Source organism: Psittacula echo (assembly GCF_963264785.1).
Source record: "Psittacula echo genome assembly, chromosome: 5".
Classification (NCBI taxonomy): domain Eukaryota; kingdom Metazoa; phylum Chordata; class Aves; order Psittaciformes; family Psittacidae; genus Psittacula; species Psittacula echo.
This window is the reverse complement of record NC_137739.1, coordinates 35,295,356-35,313,646: the sequence shown is the minus strand read 5'-3', so window position 1 is coordinate 35,313,646 and position 18,291 is coordinate 35,295,356. Positions and strand designations below refer to the sequence as shown.

Below are 18,291 nucleotides of genomic sequence, written 5' to 3'. Positions count from 1 at the left end.
CCTCTGATATGAAGAGCATCATATCTGCATAAGCAATAGGTAAAAATAATCTGATGCTGATTCATTGGGAAAGCTCAAAGGGTCAGAAAGATCCTCACAGAAGATCTTGTGCAAATCATTGCAAGTCTGTGGAATGACAGCAACTTACTGTGGTAGAGGGGAGGTGCTCCAGTCCACTGATCTTCTTCATGGCCTTCCTCTGGACTTGCTCAAGCAGTCAGGGAGCAACATTGATCCGCTGATTGCAACTCTTTGATAACCCTGACCCATAAGGTCTCAGTCTGTTCTGTCAGTTTTCTGGTAAGCTGTGGGTATAGGGCTGGCATTCATCTCCATTTACACAGCTGAACCCATTGTGTTTTCCACTGAATTGGTCATCAGACTTGCACGGCCCCTGGCCGAAAGGCAATTTTTACCGTGTGGTAGGCTTAAAGGACGGCTTAAAAAATGAGGTAATTAAAGTAGGGAAAGAAGTTAATTCCAGATTTTTATTTACTTACTTTATTTATTTGTTTGTTTGCCTTGAAGAATGTGTGTGAGCTCCTAAGAAACGACTTTCCTCCTCCTTTCCCCGCTGCTCCCCTAGAGCACACCGCGGAACTCCGCAACCACCACCCCAGCCGCCATGGGGGCGGGGGCGAGCGTCCCGTGCAAGGGCTGCTGGGAGGCGGGCGCGCGCCGCCGCCGCCGCCGTCGCCGCCATGGCGTTCTCGGAGGAGGCGCTGCGGAAGCAGCTGGGCAAGGTGCGCGTGCCCGGGCGGGGAGGGGGCTGCGCGTGCCCGGCCGAGGAGGGGGCGCGCGGGCCCCGACGGCCGTTGAGCCGCGGCGGCGGCGCGCCAAGGGCGGGAAGGGGGAGGAAGGGGTGTGTGAAAGATGGTGGCTCGCCTGAAGCAGGAAAGGCCGGGGTGTGCGATGCGGGCTTGGGAGATGCTATGCTTGTCGGCACGCCGTCAGTGACACCTCCCACGAGTCAGAAAATGAGGTGCAGGGAGGGACGGGCAGAGCTTAGGGGGGTCAGTAGCAGCCGTGCCGTCTTTAGTTTCGTGGTCATCGCATGCAGAAGGCTTCAATCCCGCTCAGGGTACAGGGAGAGATGGAGCTGTTCAGTCTGGGGAAGGGAAGGCTCCGGGGAGACCTTGGAGCAGTTGCCAGTGCCCCTCCTAAAGGGGGCCTACAAGAAATCTGGAGAGGAACTTTTTACAAGGGCTCATAGGACAAGGGGTAATGACTTAAAATTGAAGGAGGATGTATTTAGGTTAGATCTTAGGAAGAAATTCTTCCCGGTGAGGATGGTGAGGCCATGCCACAGGTTGCCAAGAGAAGCTGTGGCTGCCCCATCCTTGGCAGTGCTCAAGGCAGGGCTTGGGGCGACCTGGTCTAGAGGAAGGTGTCCCTGGCCATGGCAGGGGGTTGGAACTGGATGAGCTTTCAGATCCCTTCCATCCCAAACCATTCATTGGTTCTGTGATTTACATTCACTTACTGCAGCTGTTTAAATTTCTACTGTGTATAATTTTATTCCTGTGGTTCAGGACACAATAACGTGTGATGTGCTGCATGTGACTGAAACTTCACTCTAGAGGAAGTTATTAATTTACTTTGGGGCAGCTTTGTGACAATCCCTGCATTAATATCTTCACGATTTATAAATACAGATTAATTTTCACAGCATCCCTCTGAGGTAAAGATGTTTTAATTTCAATGTGAGAAACTGAGGTATGCATATTTAAAAAATTTTAGGTGCAAAGTGAGAAAGGTCAGTATCTGACTCACCTCAAAAGTCCTCTGATCCTTAGAAAAGAAATATTTAATAAGAATGTCTCATTTTGCATTACAAATAAGAAGGGGCTGGGGGAAGGATGGCTTTGTGTGGACGCATGGTTAGCAAGCAAAGGTCACGTTCCCATGTCTGAGCTTAATTAAGCACAGATCCTGTGAAAGTGAGAAAAAACACCAGTTATGTACAGTCACCAGCGGTGGAAAAACCCTGGAAGTTAACCAATAGAGATAGAAGACCAGCTGGCTAACCTTGTAGCTAAAAATTGTCTATAAAGTAGGAACAGAGACCTTGAGAGGAGGATGTGTATATGAACAAGGGAAACCACCAAAATGCACCTGGAATGTACCCAATGCTGTATATGCCAACCAGTCACTACGGGAAGCTGTGTGTACGTGGCAGTTTGACACTATATATATCCATTATTTGAGCACAATAAATGGATCACTCTTATCAATCGTATTGATTGTGCTTGTGTTCCCTCCGTGCGCAACAACAGCTTTGATTTCACAGCCAGCTGTATTGACCTAAATGTATTAAATTTAAGTTGTATAGACATTCCTAATTTAGGTACTTTTGGTTATTTCTTTTTACTGCTTGACTTCACAGTACCCTGCAGGACTGAACAGGGAGAAGCTAACTAAAAGGTGTTTCTTTTCAGCAGCTTTGTGTTTTCTTCCAAGAAGCAGAAAATAATCATGCCATCCACGTAGCTGTAGGTATTGCTGCTGCTTCTGGTGGGGTGCCTTACTGAAGAGATTAAAGATTTTAGCTGCTACCTTGTGACAAGCATTGCAGTGCAGTGGGCAGATCTTTAAGCCAGTCTCAGGCTGCAGTTGTGTTTGCTTAGGCAAGGGCTCCAGGGCAATTCCAGACTTCCTTAAACGAGAAGCAGATGCCCTAACCTAGGAAATATTCTTCATACCTTTCAGATGTGGGAGGATGCAAAATCTGTTGGAAGTGCAGGTATTGGACTGGCTGGGGACAGGCTAAATAAAGTAGCAGTGATTCATGAGTGCTGATAATTACTTTCAAGATCACATTTCAAGCACTGGTACTTCAGTTAATCTGTAGGCAGGTTTTCTGCAGGCGGGAAAGAGGGATGTGTTATTTTGCCGGAATTTTCTCAGCTCTCAAGGACAGTTTAAACATGGAAAAAAATTCCCAGAGGCTAATGACTTACATTTAATATGTTTATGGAAATCGACTTTATGAAACTAATAACTGTGTCAGTAATAAGGTGACTTCTTTTTTCTAAGAGGTTTATATTTTTATATTGTTTTTAATTATTGAGTGCAGAGGAAACTGAATTTAGTAGGCTTCTGCTCAGACAGCTGTAAAGGGGAAGAAATGCTATATAAGGAGTGATGCTCAGAATTTGAGCTCTATTGTAGCACTGGCAGACTTGTGATACGTTTAAATTATTTCTTTTTTTGTATATTTTTTTTTTAAATTTATTTCACACCAGAACTATTTATAATCTACAAGTAATTGTTACCTTCCCCTTCTTGTGTTTCTACCTTTTCTTGGTTCCTTTACCATATCTCTGGTAATGAAAGAAGCTTTTGAAGTTCAGCATTTTTTTTCTCTCCCTTCCCAGTACAAATTCAGAGACCTGACCATAGAAGAACTGAAGAATGTTAATAAGACCTACCCAAACTTCACGTTCTCCATGAACACATACAGTAAGAAGTGATACGGTTACTTTGAACTAATTGTGGGGATTCTTAGTTGCCATAAATTTAGGCTGTGTGTAATAGAATCTAAATAGTGTTAATACCTTTCATTGTGTTCCAGTCTTTATTTTGACTTGCAGTAAAATTTCTTACGCCATGTGACTCTTTTTGAAAGTTCTTCCAAGAATGCATGCAGGTAGAAAAATGAAGCAACTCATTCACTAAATTTAATTTTATTTTAACTTGTCAGTAGTTATACAAGACAGATATTCTTTCAAATTCTTTTTATGCAACAGCATTTTTCCCTTATCTCATGATTGTACTGAAAGCATTTTGATGTCTTTAGCTTATCAGGCATAACTTCCAGAATCCAGCCTGAGTGCAAGTCACCGGAATTACCTAGGACAAGCGATGTTCAGACATCAAACTGATAATGTGCTTGGTTGTACCAGTGCAATTTTCATCAAGATTCTTTTAAGGAATTATGTCAAAGGGGAAGGGGGGACCTTGTAACATTTAAGCCTTGGTTCTTTCAGCAGTGGATTTGATTTCTGAAGAAAAATCTGTTCTGTATAGTGGATTGCTATGCCAGATTCAAAAGGATTTATTATTACTGTTTTTTAAAATAGCATTTTTACTTTCAGCCTTCACGGATGGATCACAGAAGGACCTTCTGAATTTTAGTGGTACTGTTCCAGTGAAATACGGTAAGATAAATCAAATATAATCTCTTTAAAAGTTATGAACCTAAATGTAAACTATGTTGGGTACTGCCTCTTAACAATACACTGTGCAGCTTCATTAAAAATGGCTGTAAAGGATTTTGCATGAATTGGCAGAAGCCACTTCTACTGCAAGTGCCTTCATGCACACACAGATGCTGAAATAAGGTGTTATTGATTAGATGAGTCAGCTAACTATTAAAAAAAATCACGTAGTTTGAGACTATTTAGGCAAACTCTTTGGCTCTAATGAAGATTGCATGAACTCTACAAACCCTATGCTTGTACAGGCAGTGTCCAAAAATAGCTAGTAGGTAATTCTTTATTTTTTAACTTACAGCCTTTGAAGTCTGAGATAAAGTTCTTGGTAGGTGCCTCTTTGCATCAGTTGTTGAGTCATAAAATATGTACAAAATGGGTAGCTGTAAGAGATTTCTTTGCCCAGCAAAGGAGACACGTTAGATAGATAGAATAGGTTGATATAATACTCTGGGAAGCAAAACAACTATGAAGCCTTATATTAAGAAACACACAATGGTAGCACTTTAAGTTGATCCAGACAAGTCTGTTCCTATTAACTAGCCAGAGTAACAAACACTTTCCAGTGTGAATCTGGAAAGTGATCCATCAGGCTTTTTCATTTTGTTATTACAAAGTGTGAATCACATGCATACATGCCTGGTTTTTAGTGCCTCTTCTCAATGCAGAAGTTAGTAATGGCTTTTATTTTGTGTTGAACAGGTAATTCCTATAACATACCTATTCGTCTGTGGATTCTGGATTCTCATCCATTTGCTCCCCCCATTTGCTTTTTGAAGCCAACTGTGAACATGGGCATTTCAGTAGGAAAGCATGTTGATGCTTATGGCAGGATTTATTTGCCCTACCTGCAAAACTGGAGCCATGTAAGAGGTGGAGTGGCTGACAGGGAGGGGGAAGTATTTGGGAATAATGCATGGTATCTTATGGAGATCAATGGGGAAGAGTAGGTAGGGTTCAGGGCTTTTTGTTTTCTGTGTTTTTTGGATAACCTTAATATGTAATGATTCTGCAAAGAGAAGCAGAATATTATGTCTCTTGAAATTACAGCTTTCAGACAGTCTAAAGCAATTGTAAAGAAGTTTAAAGTGATTGTAAGGAAAATTATTTTAAGCTGAGGAAAAGGGGACTGACTTTATTACAAAGCAATGTAAGCCTCTGTTTCTATGAATAGTAATTAATAATATTGCATCAGTTGAGTGTCCCTCAGGAAAGTTCAGTGGAAGTTTCTGTCTTTTGTGTATGTCTCAGCAGAACTCTGAAATGTTAGCATAGAGATTCAAAAGCCAGTGCCGTTCCCAAATGATTTTATGCTCTGTATTAAATAACTTACATAAATGTGACTGCCAGGCCAGGCCAGTAAAAATTATTTAATGAATGCTAGTTTTCTGAAATGGATGGGACATATTTCACATTATTGTTATAGAATGGGAACTTCTACTAATTTCTACTGTGTGATTTGCCCAAAAGAGGATTGAATTGCCAAAGTTCCAGACAGCTAAGCTTGTCTGAGAAGACTGAACTACCCTGCCTTGAGCTATGATTTGTCCCATTTATAATATTGGATGTGGCTATATCAAATGCTTTCAAAAACTAGTTGCACTAATAATTTAAATTTTATAATTCTTTTTGTTAAATTCCTTTTAATCTATACTCCTGTTTGGAAATGACCTTCTTGTAAAGTCATGCTTTTTTTTTTTCCCTTAAGTGTTTATGTGTTAAGGGTGTCAAGATTTATAATTTTAATAAATTTTGTATAGCTAGGATCTTTATGAACTGCTGCTGGTTACAGCTGATACCACTACATGAACTAGCTACTCAACTGTTTTGTCTTCTGTATTGCTATATTTCAGCCTAAATCAACTGTCATTGGATTAATCAGGGAAATGATTGCAAAATTTGAGGAAGAGCTCCCTTTGTATTCACTGTCATCTTCTGATGCAGCTAGGCAATCGGAACTTCTCTCCTACATTGCAAAGATTACTGAAGGTGTGAATGTTTTCATATATTTGTTAGTAATGTTCTTACACAGTGTACGCTTTGTTTATTGTTATTACTTGATATCGCAAAGATGCCTACCCAATTTTAATATCTGAGGTTTTAGTGTTTGCATGTCCATAGTGTTTATTTTCTTTGTATAATCAAAAGTGCCTATTTTTGAACAGAGAGCTCAGATTCTCTTCATTTGAGTAAGCAGCTCATTTTTCATTTAAGCCCACTGAAAAATTCTGTAGACTTGGTACTACTCATTTGCTGGAAATTACTGCAGCAAAACTCACTATGAGATCTTGTGTAAGAGAAATGTGATTTTATTATAAACAAGTTGATTTTACCCAATCACAATCATTCATTCTCTCAGATCTCATTCACTCATACTCTCACATCCACAGTCATAAGCCCTGAGACCCGTCTGACCACAGTCACTGGTGTGCAACACTGAGGACTAGGAGTGCTGGCTGTTGAGTCCATATCATGTCTCTTGGGTTCTTCTTGTTCAGTGGTGACAAGCTGATTTTGGACTTGACTTTTACACCCTTCAGGAGTGGATGCCATTTGGCATTTTTGCCTCATTACTTTATCTCACCCATTGTAAGTCTTGGGCAAAATTCCTGATTTTCAGTTCTCATGTTTTCTTTATATGGGTATTTTATGGGTCCAGTCCTGGTTTTGTTCATCCTGACACATTTTCTTTAATTTAGTGTTTTCTTCTTCCTTCTTTCAGTGAAATCCTGATGGTGATCTGTGGCACCTAGTGCAAACCTTCCCCTTTAACCCTTTTCTGCTATTTCTTCTGATAATTGTATACACACACATGCTTGTGAGCACACGTGCATGTCCACACTATTCACATTCCTAGGCAATCAATGTTTCTGTTACAAATCTCTCTGCCTTATACTCAGAAGTGTTGTGTTACCAGTAGCATTGGCTAAACAACCTCAGATCATTGTATTTTAACCAAATTCCATTTTCCATCAAATTCCAGTCTCTCACTCCCCCCCTTTGCCCCCACTCCCAGAGGGATGGGGAGGAGCGAGTGAGAGACTGCATGGTTCTGATTTACGGCTGGGCTTAAATCACGACACATGTCTTTTCAGAAAAAATATGAGATCTTTTACAGATGTTATGACTGTGGTATATATTCACACCTGTAACAGTAGCAAAGGAAGTATTGTTTGTATGGTCTTAATGCCTAGTTTCTTGCTGTTGTTATGCTCATATTTTCTACTTGGTGAAAAAAACATTCTTTTACAGAGAGGAATATTTGTGTTTTACACCTTGCAAGTTGTGATTAATTTTCTGTGGTCACACTTGACCACTGTTTTGAAAAAGTTTATGTAATTTGGTTTAACTCTGGCGCAACTATGATCCTTTAAGAAGCAGCAATGCTTGTATTGATACAGCGTGGACCATTACTAAAGTCTGTGGTTTTCTTTTAATTGTAGGAGAGACTGACTTGAAATCAAAGAGTAAAATTGGTGGAGGCAAAAATGAAGGATGTATTAACAAAATTACTATTGTTGGAGCTGGAGAACTTGGCATTGCATGTGTTCTAGCAGTTGCAGCAAAGGTACATAATTATTATAAATAGCAACAGCCCTAATTAATAGACAGGCTTCAGTTTAGTTCTTAGTGTCTGACTCATAGAAATAACTCAGCAGTTTCAATAACTCGTAAGCCATGTGACTGCTTCTCTCATTTGCCTCATCAGTTAACTCAAGACACACAGAAGTGTTAGTTTCTGCCCCGTCTTCTCAGTCACCTTTTAAATACAAAAGGTTGAATATTGAATTCACATATTCTGAAAATCCTTACTTACAGGATTCTCGCCTAAGTAGTAGCCTCTTATCATCAGGATCTTCTAGTCTCCTGGAAAAGGATAGTCTCTAGATGGTCTGCACTTCATTGTGGCTGTATGCTCAGAGACATCATCAGTAACACCAACATTTAGAACTTCCCAGAGATGGTTTTGTGAGGTTTTTGTTTGTTTCATAATAAGTTATTTTGCAATTAAACTCACTAAACTGAATTGTTTCTTTTGTGATTTGACAGTAATTTTGATCAGCAATTTTGTTTGTTATATACACAGTACAACAAACACTGGAATTGGAGCAACACAGGGATATGTTCCGCGCCCCTACAAGAACAAATTTTTGTTTGTTTTATTGTTCATCTGCATTACTTTCATTAATACAGGGTACTGCAGACAGGGTGGTTCTTCTGGATCTTTCTGAAGGTGCAGCAAAAGGAGGAACCATGGACTTGGACATCTTTGCTTTGCCAAATGTGGAAATCAGCAAAGGTATTAGATGTTGTTTCTGGAATGGGAACAAATATGTACTGTGTGTGGTTGTGCTCAATTTAATGAGAGCAGGACACCTGGGGAGGTACAGATTCTGGTGTATAGGCCATCTTTTTAAAATTAGGATGTTATTTTTCCATAGCTTCTTACTTTTCTTCTTCTTTTCAGGGTAGAATTGTTAAGAGAAGGCTCAGCAAACTTGCATCCCTTTTATTTCAGGCTTTTTTCATTCTGTTTATAGAGGTAGAGGTATGTGAGTCTGTAATTCCAAGGTAAGAGGCTAATACTGAAATTGGATTCATGCAGAAATATAGAGAAGCCAAGCTATTACTTCAGAGCCATAAGTAGAGAGAGGGAAGGTAGGGGTGTGGAAGTATGTGTATGCTGAGCAATTAGAGGTGGCTGTGAGGGCAGTGTTTTTGATGCTAATAATAAGTAAAGGTAAATGTCGAAGTGCTGCTTTGCTAGATTGATGGTCATTAGGCATGTACATGGCCAATAGTTCTTAATCACCATCATTGCATATTCAAACAATTAGTTCTTAACAATCTTGTTCTCAGCTGTGAGTGTACAATTCAAGTCAATACCGTGTCTCCATAACTAGTGGTGGTGGCTAATCTTTGATGGTCTTAGTAGCAGAAGTTGAGGTGCTATGGCTTGAAAGCTCTTCCATAGGGAAAGCTGGAACTGAATTGAGCAACTTCACCATTAAACCTCATGTGTGTGTTGTGGTTTTATGTCCTTGTGACCTCTGCAAGATGAAATATTTTTTTTCCCTGTGCTTCTGATGTGCTTTCTCTTATTTTGGAGACAGGGACTTGTTCTGGTTCCACCGAGCATCTTAGCTGCCTGTTCCGCACCTGTCATTGCCTGTTTTACATCCTTTCATCTATCTTGGCAGGTTTTACTGCTAGCACATTATTTTCCTGAACCCTGGTTGTATAACTGTACCACAAATCTCTGTTTGTGCCTTTGTAGTTACCTATTATATATTTACATTTGGGTAGAAAAAGCTTGTTGCTAGCTATGCTGTTAGTAGTGTTAAAATACTACAAAATGCTTAAACAATCACCTGTTATTTTAGTATGCTTACATCTAGGTTTGGGGCAAAGTGGTATTAATTATATGCTGCTTAGTATGCTTCCAATATGCTTCCAGTGCAGTAGGCCTCTGCTTTGGCTTCAGCTGGTTTCAGAAGTGGTGTGACAGTCAAATTACATTGTTTCTGTGCCCAAGCTGATCACCTGTATGGTACTTAGATATTCAGTTACCCCCTCAAGATGTCACTGAAAGTTAGGGGAATAAAACTCCTTAATTACCAATGTAGCATTAAGAAGCAGACACTTCTTTATTGCAGCACTGGGTGCTAGGTGGGATTTCCACAAATTGAGCACACCCAATGCCGATTTCACCATTACAATTATAATATCTGCTGTGTCATTCTCTTCTGTTACTATGCTTGCGTGGAGGAAGGATCTTCACCTGGGCAAGGGTGTTCTTAATCTGTGAGTGTGTTTTTTAGTATTAAAATAAAGGCAGTTTACTTCAGGACACCTTAAAAGTAAGTTTTGTTGCCAAGTTGTCAGGTAACTCATCCTGTGTACAATAGACCCTATTTATAGAATCATAGAGTCATAGAATAGTTAGGGTTGGAAAGGACCTTGAGATCATCTAGTTCCAACCCCCCTGCCATGGGCAGGGACACGTCACACTAAACCATGCCACCCAAGGCCTCATCCAATCTGGCCTTGAACACCGCCAAGGATGGAGCATTCACAACCTCCCTGGGCAACCCATTCCAGTGTCTCACCACCCTCCCAGTAAAGAATTTCTTCCTTATATCCAATCTAAACTTCCCCTGTTTAAGTTTGAACCCGTTACCCCTTGTCCTCTCACTACAGTCCCTATATGAATAGTCCCTCCCCAGCATCCTTGTAGGCCCCCTTCAGATACTGGAAGACTGCTATGAGGTCTCCACGCAGCCTTCTCTTCTCCAGACTGAACAGCCCCAACTTTCTCAGCCTGTCTCCATACAGGAGGTGCTCCAGTCCCCTGATCATCCTCGTGGCCCTCCTCTGGACTTGTTCCAACAGTTCCCTGTCCTTTTTATGTTGAGGACACCAGAACTGCACACAATACTCCAAGTGAGGTCTCACGAGAGCAGAGTAGAGGGCAGGATCACCTCCTTGGACCTGCTGGTCACACTCCTTTTGATGCAGCCCAGGATACGGTTGGCTTTCTGGGCTGCGAGCTCACACTGCCAGCTCATGTTCATTTTTTCATCGACCAACACCCCGAAGTCCTTCTCCACAGGGCTGCTCTGAATCTCTTCTCTGCCCAACCTGTAGCCATGCCTCGGATTGCTCCGACCCAGGTGTAGGACCTTGCACTTGGCATGGTTAAACTTCATCAGGTTGGCATCAGCCCACCTCACAAGTGTGTCAAGGTCCCTCTGGATGGCATCCCTTCCCTCCGGCGTATCAATCAAACCACACAGCTTGGTGTCATCAGCAAACTTGCTGAGGGCGCACTCAATCCCACTGTCCATGTCACCGACAAAGATGTTGAACAAGACCGGTCCCAACACCGATCCCTGAGGGACACCACTCGTTACCGGTCTCCAGCCGGACATGGAGCCATTGACCACAAGTCTTTGCGTGCAGCCATCCAGCCAGTTCTTTATCCAGAGTGGTCCACCCATCAAATTGATGTCTCTCCAATTTAGAGACAAGGATGTCACGTGGGACAGTGTCAAAGGCTTTGCACAAGTCCAGGTAGATGACATCAACTGCTCTGCCCCTGTCCATCAGTTTCGTAGCCCCATCATAGAAGGCCACCAAATTGGTCAGGCAGGATTTCTCCTTAGTGAAGCCATGCTGGCTGTCACCAACCACCTCCTTGTTTTTCATGTGCCTTAGCATGCCTTCCAGGAGAATCTGCTCCAAGAGTTTGCCAGGCACAGAGGTGAGACTGACTGGTCTGTAATTCCCTGGGTCATCCATTTTCCCCTTCTTGAAAATGGGGGTTATATTTCCCTTTTTCCAGTCGTTGGGAACTTTACCTGACTGCCATGACTTTTCAAATATGATGGCCAGTGGCTTAGAGACTTCATTCGCCAGCTCCTTCAGGACCCGCAGATGGATTTCATCAGGTCCCATGGACTTGTGTACGTTCAGGTTTTTAAGATGGTCTTGAACCAGATCTTCTCCTACAGTGGGCCTAGGGTCTTCATTCTCACAGTCCCTGCGTTCGCCTTCCAAGACTTGGGTGGTGCAGTCAGAGCCTTTGCCAGTGAAGACCGAGGCAAAGAAGTCATTAAGAACCTCAGCCTTCTCCAAATCCCGGGTAGCCAGTTCTCCCGATATCTTCCGAAGGGGGCCTATGTTGTCCCTAGTCTGTCTTTTACTCGCTACGTACCTATAGAATCCCTTCCTGTTATCCTTAATATCCCTAGCCAAGTTCAATTCTAACTGGGCCTTAGCCTTCCTCACCTGGTCCCTAGCTTCCCGGACAGCATCCCTGTATTCTTCCCAGGCCGCCTGTCCCTGCTTCCCCCTTCTATAAGCCTCTTTTTTCCTTTGAATTTTCCTGAGCAGCTCCTTATCCATCCAAGGAGGCCTCCTGGCCCTCTTGCTGCACTTCCTTCTAGTTGGGATGCAACACTCCTGAGCTTGTAGCAGGTGATCCTTGAATAACAACCAAGAGTCTTGTGCCCCCCCTGCCCTCTAGGGCTGTATCCCATGGAAACTTACTAAGCAGGCTCCTGAAGAGGCCAAAGTCTGCTCTCTTGAAGTCCAGGGCAGTGAGCTTGCTGCACGCTCTTCTCACTGTCCCAAGGATCTCGAATTCGACCATCTCGTGGTCACTGCAACCAAGGCTGCCCTGGAGCGTCACATTTCCAACCAGCCCTTCCCTGTTGGTGAGCATGAGGTCAAGCATGGCACCTCTCCTTGTCGGCTCCTCTATTACTTGCAGAAGGAAGTTGTCTTCCACACAATCGAGGAACCTCCTGGATTGCTTGTGCTGGGCTGTACCTTCACTCCAGCAGATGTCAGGGTGGTTGAAGTCTCCCATGAGAACTAGGGCCTGTGAGCGTGAGGCTGTTCCTTTCTGCCTATAGAGCACTTCATCCACAGATTCCTCTTGATCAGGCGGTCTGTAACAGATCCCCACAGTAATGTCCCCCATCGCTGCTCTCCCTTTAACCTTGACCCACAAACTCTCTGTCGACTGCTCACCCATCCCCAGACAGAGTTCCATACTTTCCAGCCTATCCCTAACATAGACCTAGGCTCTGGTTATGGTCTATAGAGTATAAGGACTAAGCCTAACATGTTAGAGAGAACAGGGATTTCAAGCAATGCAGCATCCGATTTCAAGTAGCACAGCAACCCATGCTAACATAAGGGCTAACTTAAATCAAGATGTTCCTATAGCTAACTGTTTAACAAACAAACACAAAATATAAAAAGATTCAGTAAAACTTAAGATAATCTGTAACAAAGGCAGTTTTGACATAAGAATTTCTTCAACAAATATGGTTGTGTCTTTTCTTAAGCTAATAAATACATGCATTTTACTTAAATAGACTTTTGGAACAGTTTTTATGATTGTCTACATGTCCTTGCTTAAGCTATAAAATAAAAAAAAAAATTATAGAAGCCTCAGATAAAGGAAGTCTTTCCCATTATTTAAAAATTGGAATAAAAATGAAGGAGCCTTTTCATGGATGATTTTTCATGGGTAATTTTGTTGTTGGATTGGGTTTCTTTTCTTCTCTTGCCAATACTTGGAAAAGCATATCTGTCAGCCCTGTATAGATGTTTTCTGGTATTTGCTCTGTAACTGTCGACAACTTGCAGTCTGCTGTCTCTGTTTGCCAACCATGAAATGGGAAAGTAGTTCTGCAGGAAACCTGTGTTTTACAGGTGCTGTGGAAGCACCCAAAATTTCACACTGTAGGATATGGGGGGAAACAGGACATAAAGAAGACCTAACTAAGCTGGATGCTGCAGTTTAGCCTTCAAGACACCTCTCTGTTTTGCCTTCAAAACTTGGTAGAATTACATAAATTTTAAAAACCTATTTTCTTTATATTTTCAGATTTTTCTGCTTTGGCTGATTCAAAAGTTGTGGTACTTACAGTTAATTCTCTGGGTAATGCTCAAACTTATCTTGATGTCATACAAAGCAATGTGGATTTGTTCAGAGGAATTATTCCAGCAATATCACACTACAGTCAGAACACTGTTCTCCTTGTTGCTTCTCATCCAGGTATATTGGTACTTCACCTAATGTTCTGTCCCTCAGCTGGCTTTCTCTTTTGCCCATTTAAAAATGTTGCTGCTGAAAACACTCAGCAGTCAAAAATTCTTGCTACTCTGAAAGATGTTTTCATTTTCAGCTTTGAGCAGGACACTGTCTTTGAGCGTTTTTTCTTTACTGTTACCAAGATAACAGAAAATAGTGTACTTTGAGTAAAAGGTATGTATTTCTGTGTGTTTCTGTGGCTAGTTTCAACATAAGCGTATCTACAAGATTAGCATCCATTGAGTGTTGTCTTGCCATCTGTTTTACATATATGTTTCTCCTGTGCAGTAAGGATAAACGCATGTGTGTTATTTGCCATATATGATCACACACACAGACTACTGATGTCCGTAATACAGCGTTGATAGTAAATATCGCATCTGTGTTTCGGTAGAAAGTTTAAATCTGTTGCACCAGTGACACTGTGAACTAAGACAAAGCAAAAACACTACCTAAAAGGGAAAGAATAAATGTGAGCCTCTCTGTCCTGTAAACACACTGAAGACAGCCCTTCGCTGTATCTCAAGTGCTTCTTGCCCTTCCTATCATTTAAATCTGTGAAGATGGAAAAGAGAGTGCTTGCCAAATGAAAAGAAATTAAACACTGCCTGAATTAAATTTAGAAGCATGCAAGATTTTTGGTAGAAGGAAGCGTGGTGACTCATTCTGAAGTTCCATTAGACTTTTCCTTAAGCTTTATTTGGGCTGTGAATTTTCTTCACCTCTTCCCACATGACTTGGTGGTTTAGGTTGAAATAAACTACTGATACGTCCTTACACGCTCATATGTTTTCTAAAGTAAATTTGGTCCTGAGTTTTTGGGAATTGTGAGTCATAGTTCACAGTTGTATTGAATTTTGAGTGGTCTTTCATTGTCAACCTATTTTTGTTTTTCACATACAGTTGAAGTAATGACATATGTGTCATGGAAGCTGAGTGGGTTTCCCAAAAGCAGAGTTGTTGGAGTAGGTGCTAACCTAGATACTGAGAGATTTCGGAATATACTGGCGAACCTTTTGAAAGCACAGGTGCTGGCAAAAGATGCTTGGATCATTGGTGAACAAGGGGAAGACAAAGGTAAAGTGATACTTTATGAGTATATAATGTCCTGGCAGCGCTTAAGTAATTGAGTAATGAATGAATAATTGAGAAAAGTAATGCAGGCGGTCATAAGCAGGGGGGTAGATTTTCATAATAATGGTTCCAAATAATGCAGTTTTGGTGTGTGCCCAAGACTGTGGAACTGGAGTGGTAGCAAAAGTATTTGACGCTTGTGATAGTAAAAAAAAAAAAAAAAGATAATACAACCTCAAATGCTTTTTATTTGGTAAAACAACACAGGTTAGAGGTACTGAGAAAGGAAGGACATGTAGTATAGTATATGGTAGGTTGCTGCTCATGTAGGAATTACTACATACTACTTCATTTTTTAAGCAAATTTCTGGCCAGGTGCTGCTATGGAGTTTATTTCAGCAGCCCTGGGAGCCTTAGAAGGTTATTAGCTATATTTGGGTTGTTGTGCAGGAAGGACAGTGTGGAAAGCTTGAATTTATTACTAGTATGATTTTTTTTCTTTTTATTCTCACCTTATCTGGTACCTATTTTAGTCACTGCTTAGATGTGCATTTAAATATTGTTTCTATTTAGTACCAGCATGGACCAGTTGTAATTTAGTCACAGCTCAAACAGAAGGAATGGCTGCTCGTAACTCAAGGGAAATGGTGGCTAACAGGTAACACCAATACAGTCTCAATTCTTTTTCTTCGCATTTAGGCACTTGGTGTTTGCAGATGCTTTCTCTTCAGCTCTTTATGAAGAGGAGAAAGTTTGCCCTAAAATGTTCACACATTGAGTATACAGGAATTTGTAGGTCTGGGTGTTACTCATTTTCAGATACGTGCATATGGCCACTGTTTTTCTGAAATTCTTAATAATGTTGTGTCTGTGATGATCTAAGGACAAGACAAGCTTTGTAGAATATACACTAAAAATATCAGAGCTGCCAGATCAATTGTGTGTGGGGTTTTAAAGTAATTCTTCATTCTGTTGTTTTCCAAACCAGAAATCATGTTTTTATAGTACACTTTACTTGATATGGTGCCTTAATCTGTCTATTGAGTTTTACATATAAACCAGACAGGAACAATTAAAATCTAAGCATCATGTTTTTCTCCTTTTTCTGATTTATATAGAGCTATGGAAGTTCTAAAGGGAAAAGGTCAGAGATCTTGGTCTGTAGGGCTCTCGGTTGCTGATTTGACTGACAGTATACTGAAAGATAAAAGAAAGGTTCATTCTGTATCAACTCTGGCAAAGGTAAATGTGTTAATATCTTTTGGTTGGCACTAAAATTTTATTATTTATACTGGATATGACTATTAACTTTAGCAGCACAGACATCTCACTTAAAGAGCTATTCTGAAGAAGGACTACTTCCGTTACTTTCTTCCAACAACAGTTTTCAATTCCAGTCCAAAAATGAACAAAAGTCAATTATTGTGTTAATCTGAAACCAATATAAAAAGTGGATTATTCTCCGAAAGATACAAGACTGCAGTGGGGAAATATTCAAAGTTGCTGACCAGCTCTCCCAGAATAGCTGGATTTGGTAAATGAAGAGAAATGTGTATGTTGCAGTCTCCCAGTGCTCAGTATTGAACGTAGACTTGTCCAGGGGCCAGAAGAGTTCAGTATCTTTTATGAAAGTATAAAATGCATTTTCTGCCAATATTTTATTTGACTAGCTTTGAAATGGCTGGTTTTTTACTCAGTGATATTTTATATTGAGAAGAAGATCATGAAGCTACATTTATCCTCAAACAAAGTTCTGTCTATAATTTTAAGTTTATCCTAAGAGGCTTCGTAAAGCATGCAGTCATTTCATGTAAGGAAAGTAAATCCCATGTAGAAACATGTACTTGTCACTTATATTTGCAGGCTTCAGAAGGGTGATGTGCAGGTCCTGATGCAGGGAAATTGAGCAGGCTGCTTATTGCATTGAGTACAGAGCTATACCTAATTTCATCATTATGCTTTCAAGTAAAGTTTTTAATAATTTATGAATGATTAATTTATGAACGATAAATGCAAATACAGAGGAGTAACAAGTCTCTTAAACTGCAGAGTAACTACAGAATGTAAAAATTCCCATATAGATCCTGAGAAGAAACAAAATTTGCAGTGTAAACTTGAATTACAGGGATATACATTCACTGAAGGCTCTCATAGAATGAATATGGGATCAATAATTGAAAAACATTCCCTGGATAGCGTCCTCTGGCTTCATTTTTTAATTTCATCTTGAAGTCCTAAAAGAACTAATGATACTGTCCTAGCAAGCGTCCCTGCTTCTTCTACCTAACAAACTGGTTAAACAGTTTTTTGTAGGATAAACTTTGCCTGCAGTGTAGAGGTCTGCTATACCTGTATTATGAAACTCTTCCAAATGTGGCATTGTTCAAGATAATTTTTTTATCTGTACAATAATATTTTACAGTTTCTGTTCAGTAGCCTATTGCACAGGATTTAAAATAACTCATATTTGACCTATAAAAAACCATGCCACATGATGGAATATCCTTGCATAAGTCAAATCAATTTATTCTATGTAGTTCCATGCTTCAGGCAAAGCTGAAACTAGGTAACTGTGTGACAGTGTACTTTGCATATTGTTTCAGGGATGCTACAATATAAACAGTGAAGTATTCTTAAGTCTGCCATGTGTTCTTGGAACCAACGGGATGATTGAAATGGTCAAACTAGAAGAAGATCCACTAGTGCAAGAGAAACTGCAGAGCACTGCAGGATCAATTAATGACCTTCAGCAGCAACTGAAACTGTAAGCAAGTGCAAGGGAAGCCACAGTGTCTGCTTGCAGAAGTCAAAGATTTGCTAGGTGGAAAGGGTTGCTTGGTATATATGGATTTCTATGTAAAACAAGGTGTTTTTTTACTCTCAAAAACTGCTTTCGCACTTTTGATTTAAATTATTTAATATTGCAGAGTAATTGCTTATTTGAAAAGTGCACTTTTGGTAGCCAAAATGAGGAGGGTAATGTGGAAAAATGTTTTACCTAAATTCAGGTGACTTCTGCCGGTGATTTTTGTTGCTAATTATAGCCTGGTTCTTAGGTTATTCTTAGCTCTTTGCACCTCATTAGGAGACAGCTTAGGAGTGGGGTGTACCCAGCTCTGCAGAAACTCCAGAGAGCAGAGCCCACCAGAACTCTTCGTTCTGGTATTTAAGTGCTTACTAGGGGCTCGTTTAGAACATGGTCATACTCCAGGTCTTTAGGGCACTCCGAGATGCAGTTTGATAGCTTGATCTTCCATGCCTATTGCTCTTATATGAACTCCTGCTGGCTACTAAGGGATAAAAAGGTAAAAGCATGACATTAACAATACCCTTCAAACCTGAAATATTGGATATGAATTTCTGTTTAATGATGTCTGAGACTTTCTGGTCATG

General features: G+C 40.7%; 1 protein-coding gene across 1 annotated transcript; it reads left to right on the top strand.

Moving 5' to 3' along the window:
- Window positions 1-701: 701 nt before the first annotated feature.
- UEVLD (UEV and lactate/malate dehyrogenase domains) lies at window positions 702-17,666 on the top strand (the record flags this gene model as incomplete). The annotated part of the gene is made up of 12 exons (XM_080617218.1): window positions 702-743; window positions 3,378-3,462; window positions 4,098-4,160; window positions 4,917-5,080; window positions 6,068-6,203; window positions 7,658-7,782; window positions 8,409-8,514; window positions 13,618-13,788; window positions 14,728-14,901; window positions 15,472-15,556; window positions 16,017-16,140; window positions 17,502-17,666. 12 exons carry the CDS (start codon window positions 702-704, stop codon window positions 17,664-17,666), a joined length of 1,440 nt encoding a protein of 479 aa, XP_080473344.1.
- Window positions 17,667-18,291: the final 625 nt, after the last annotated feature.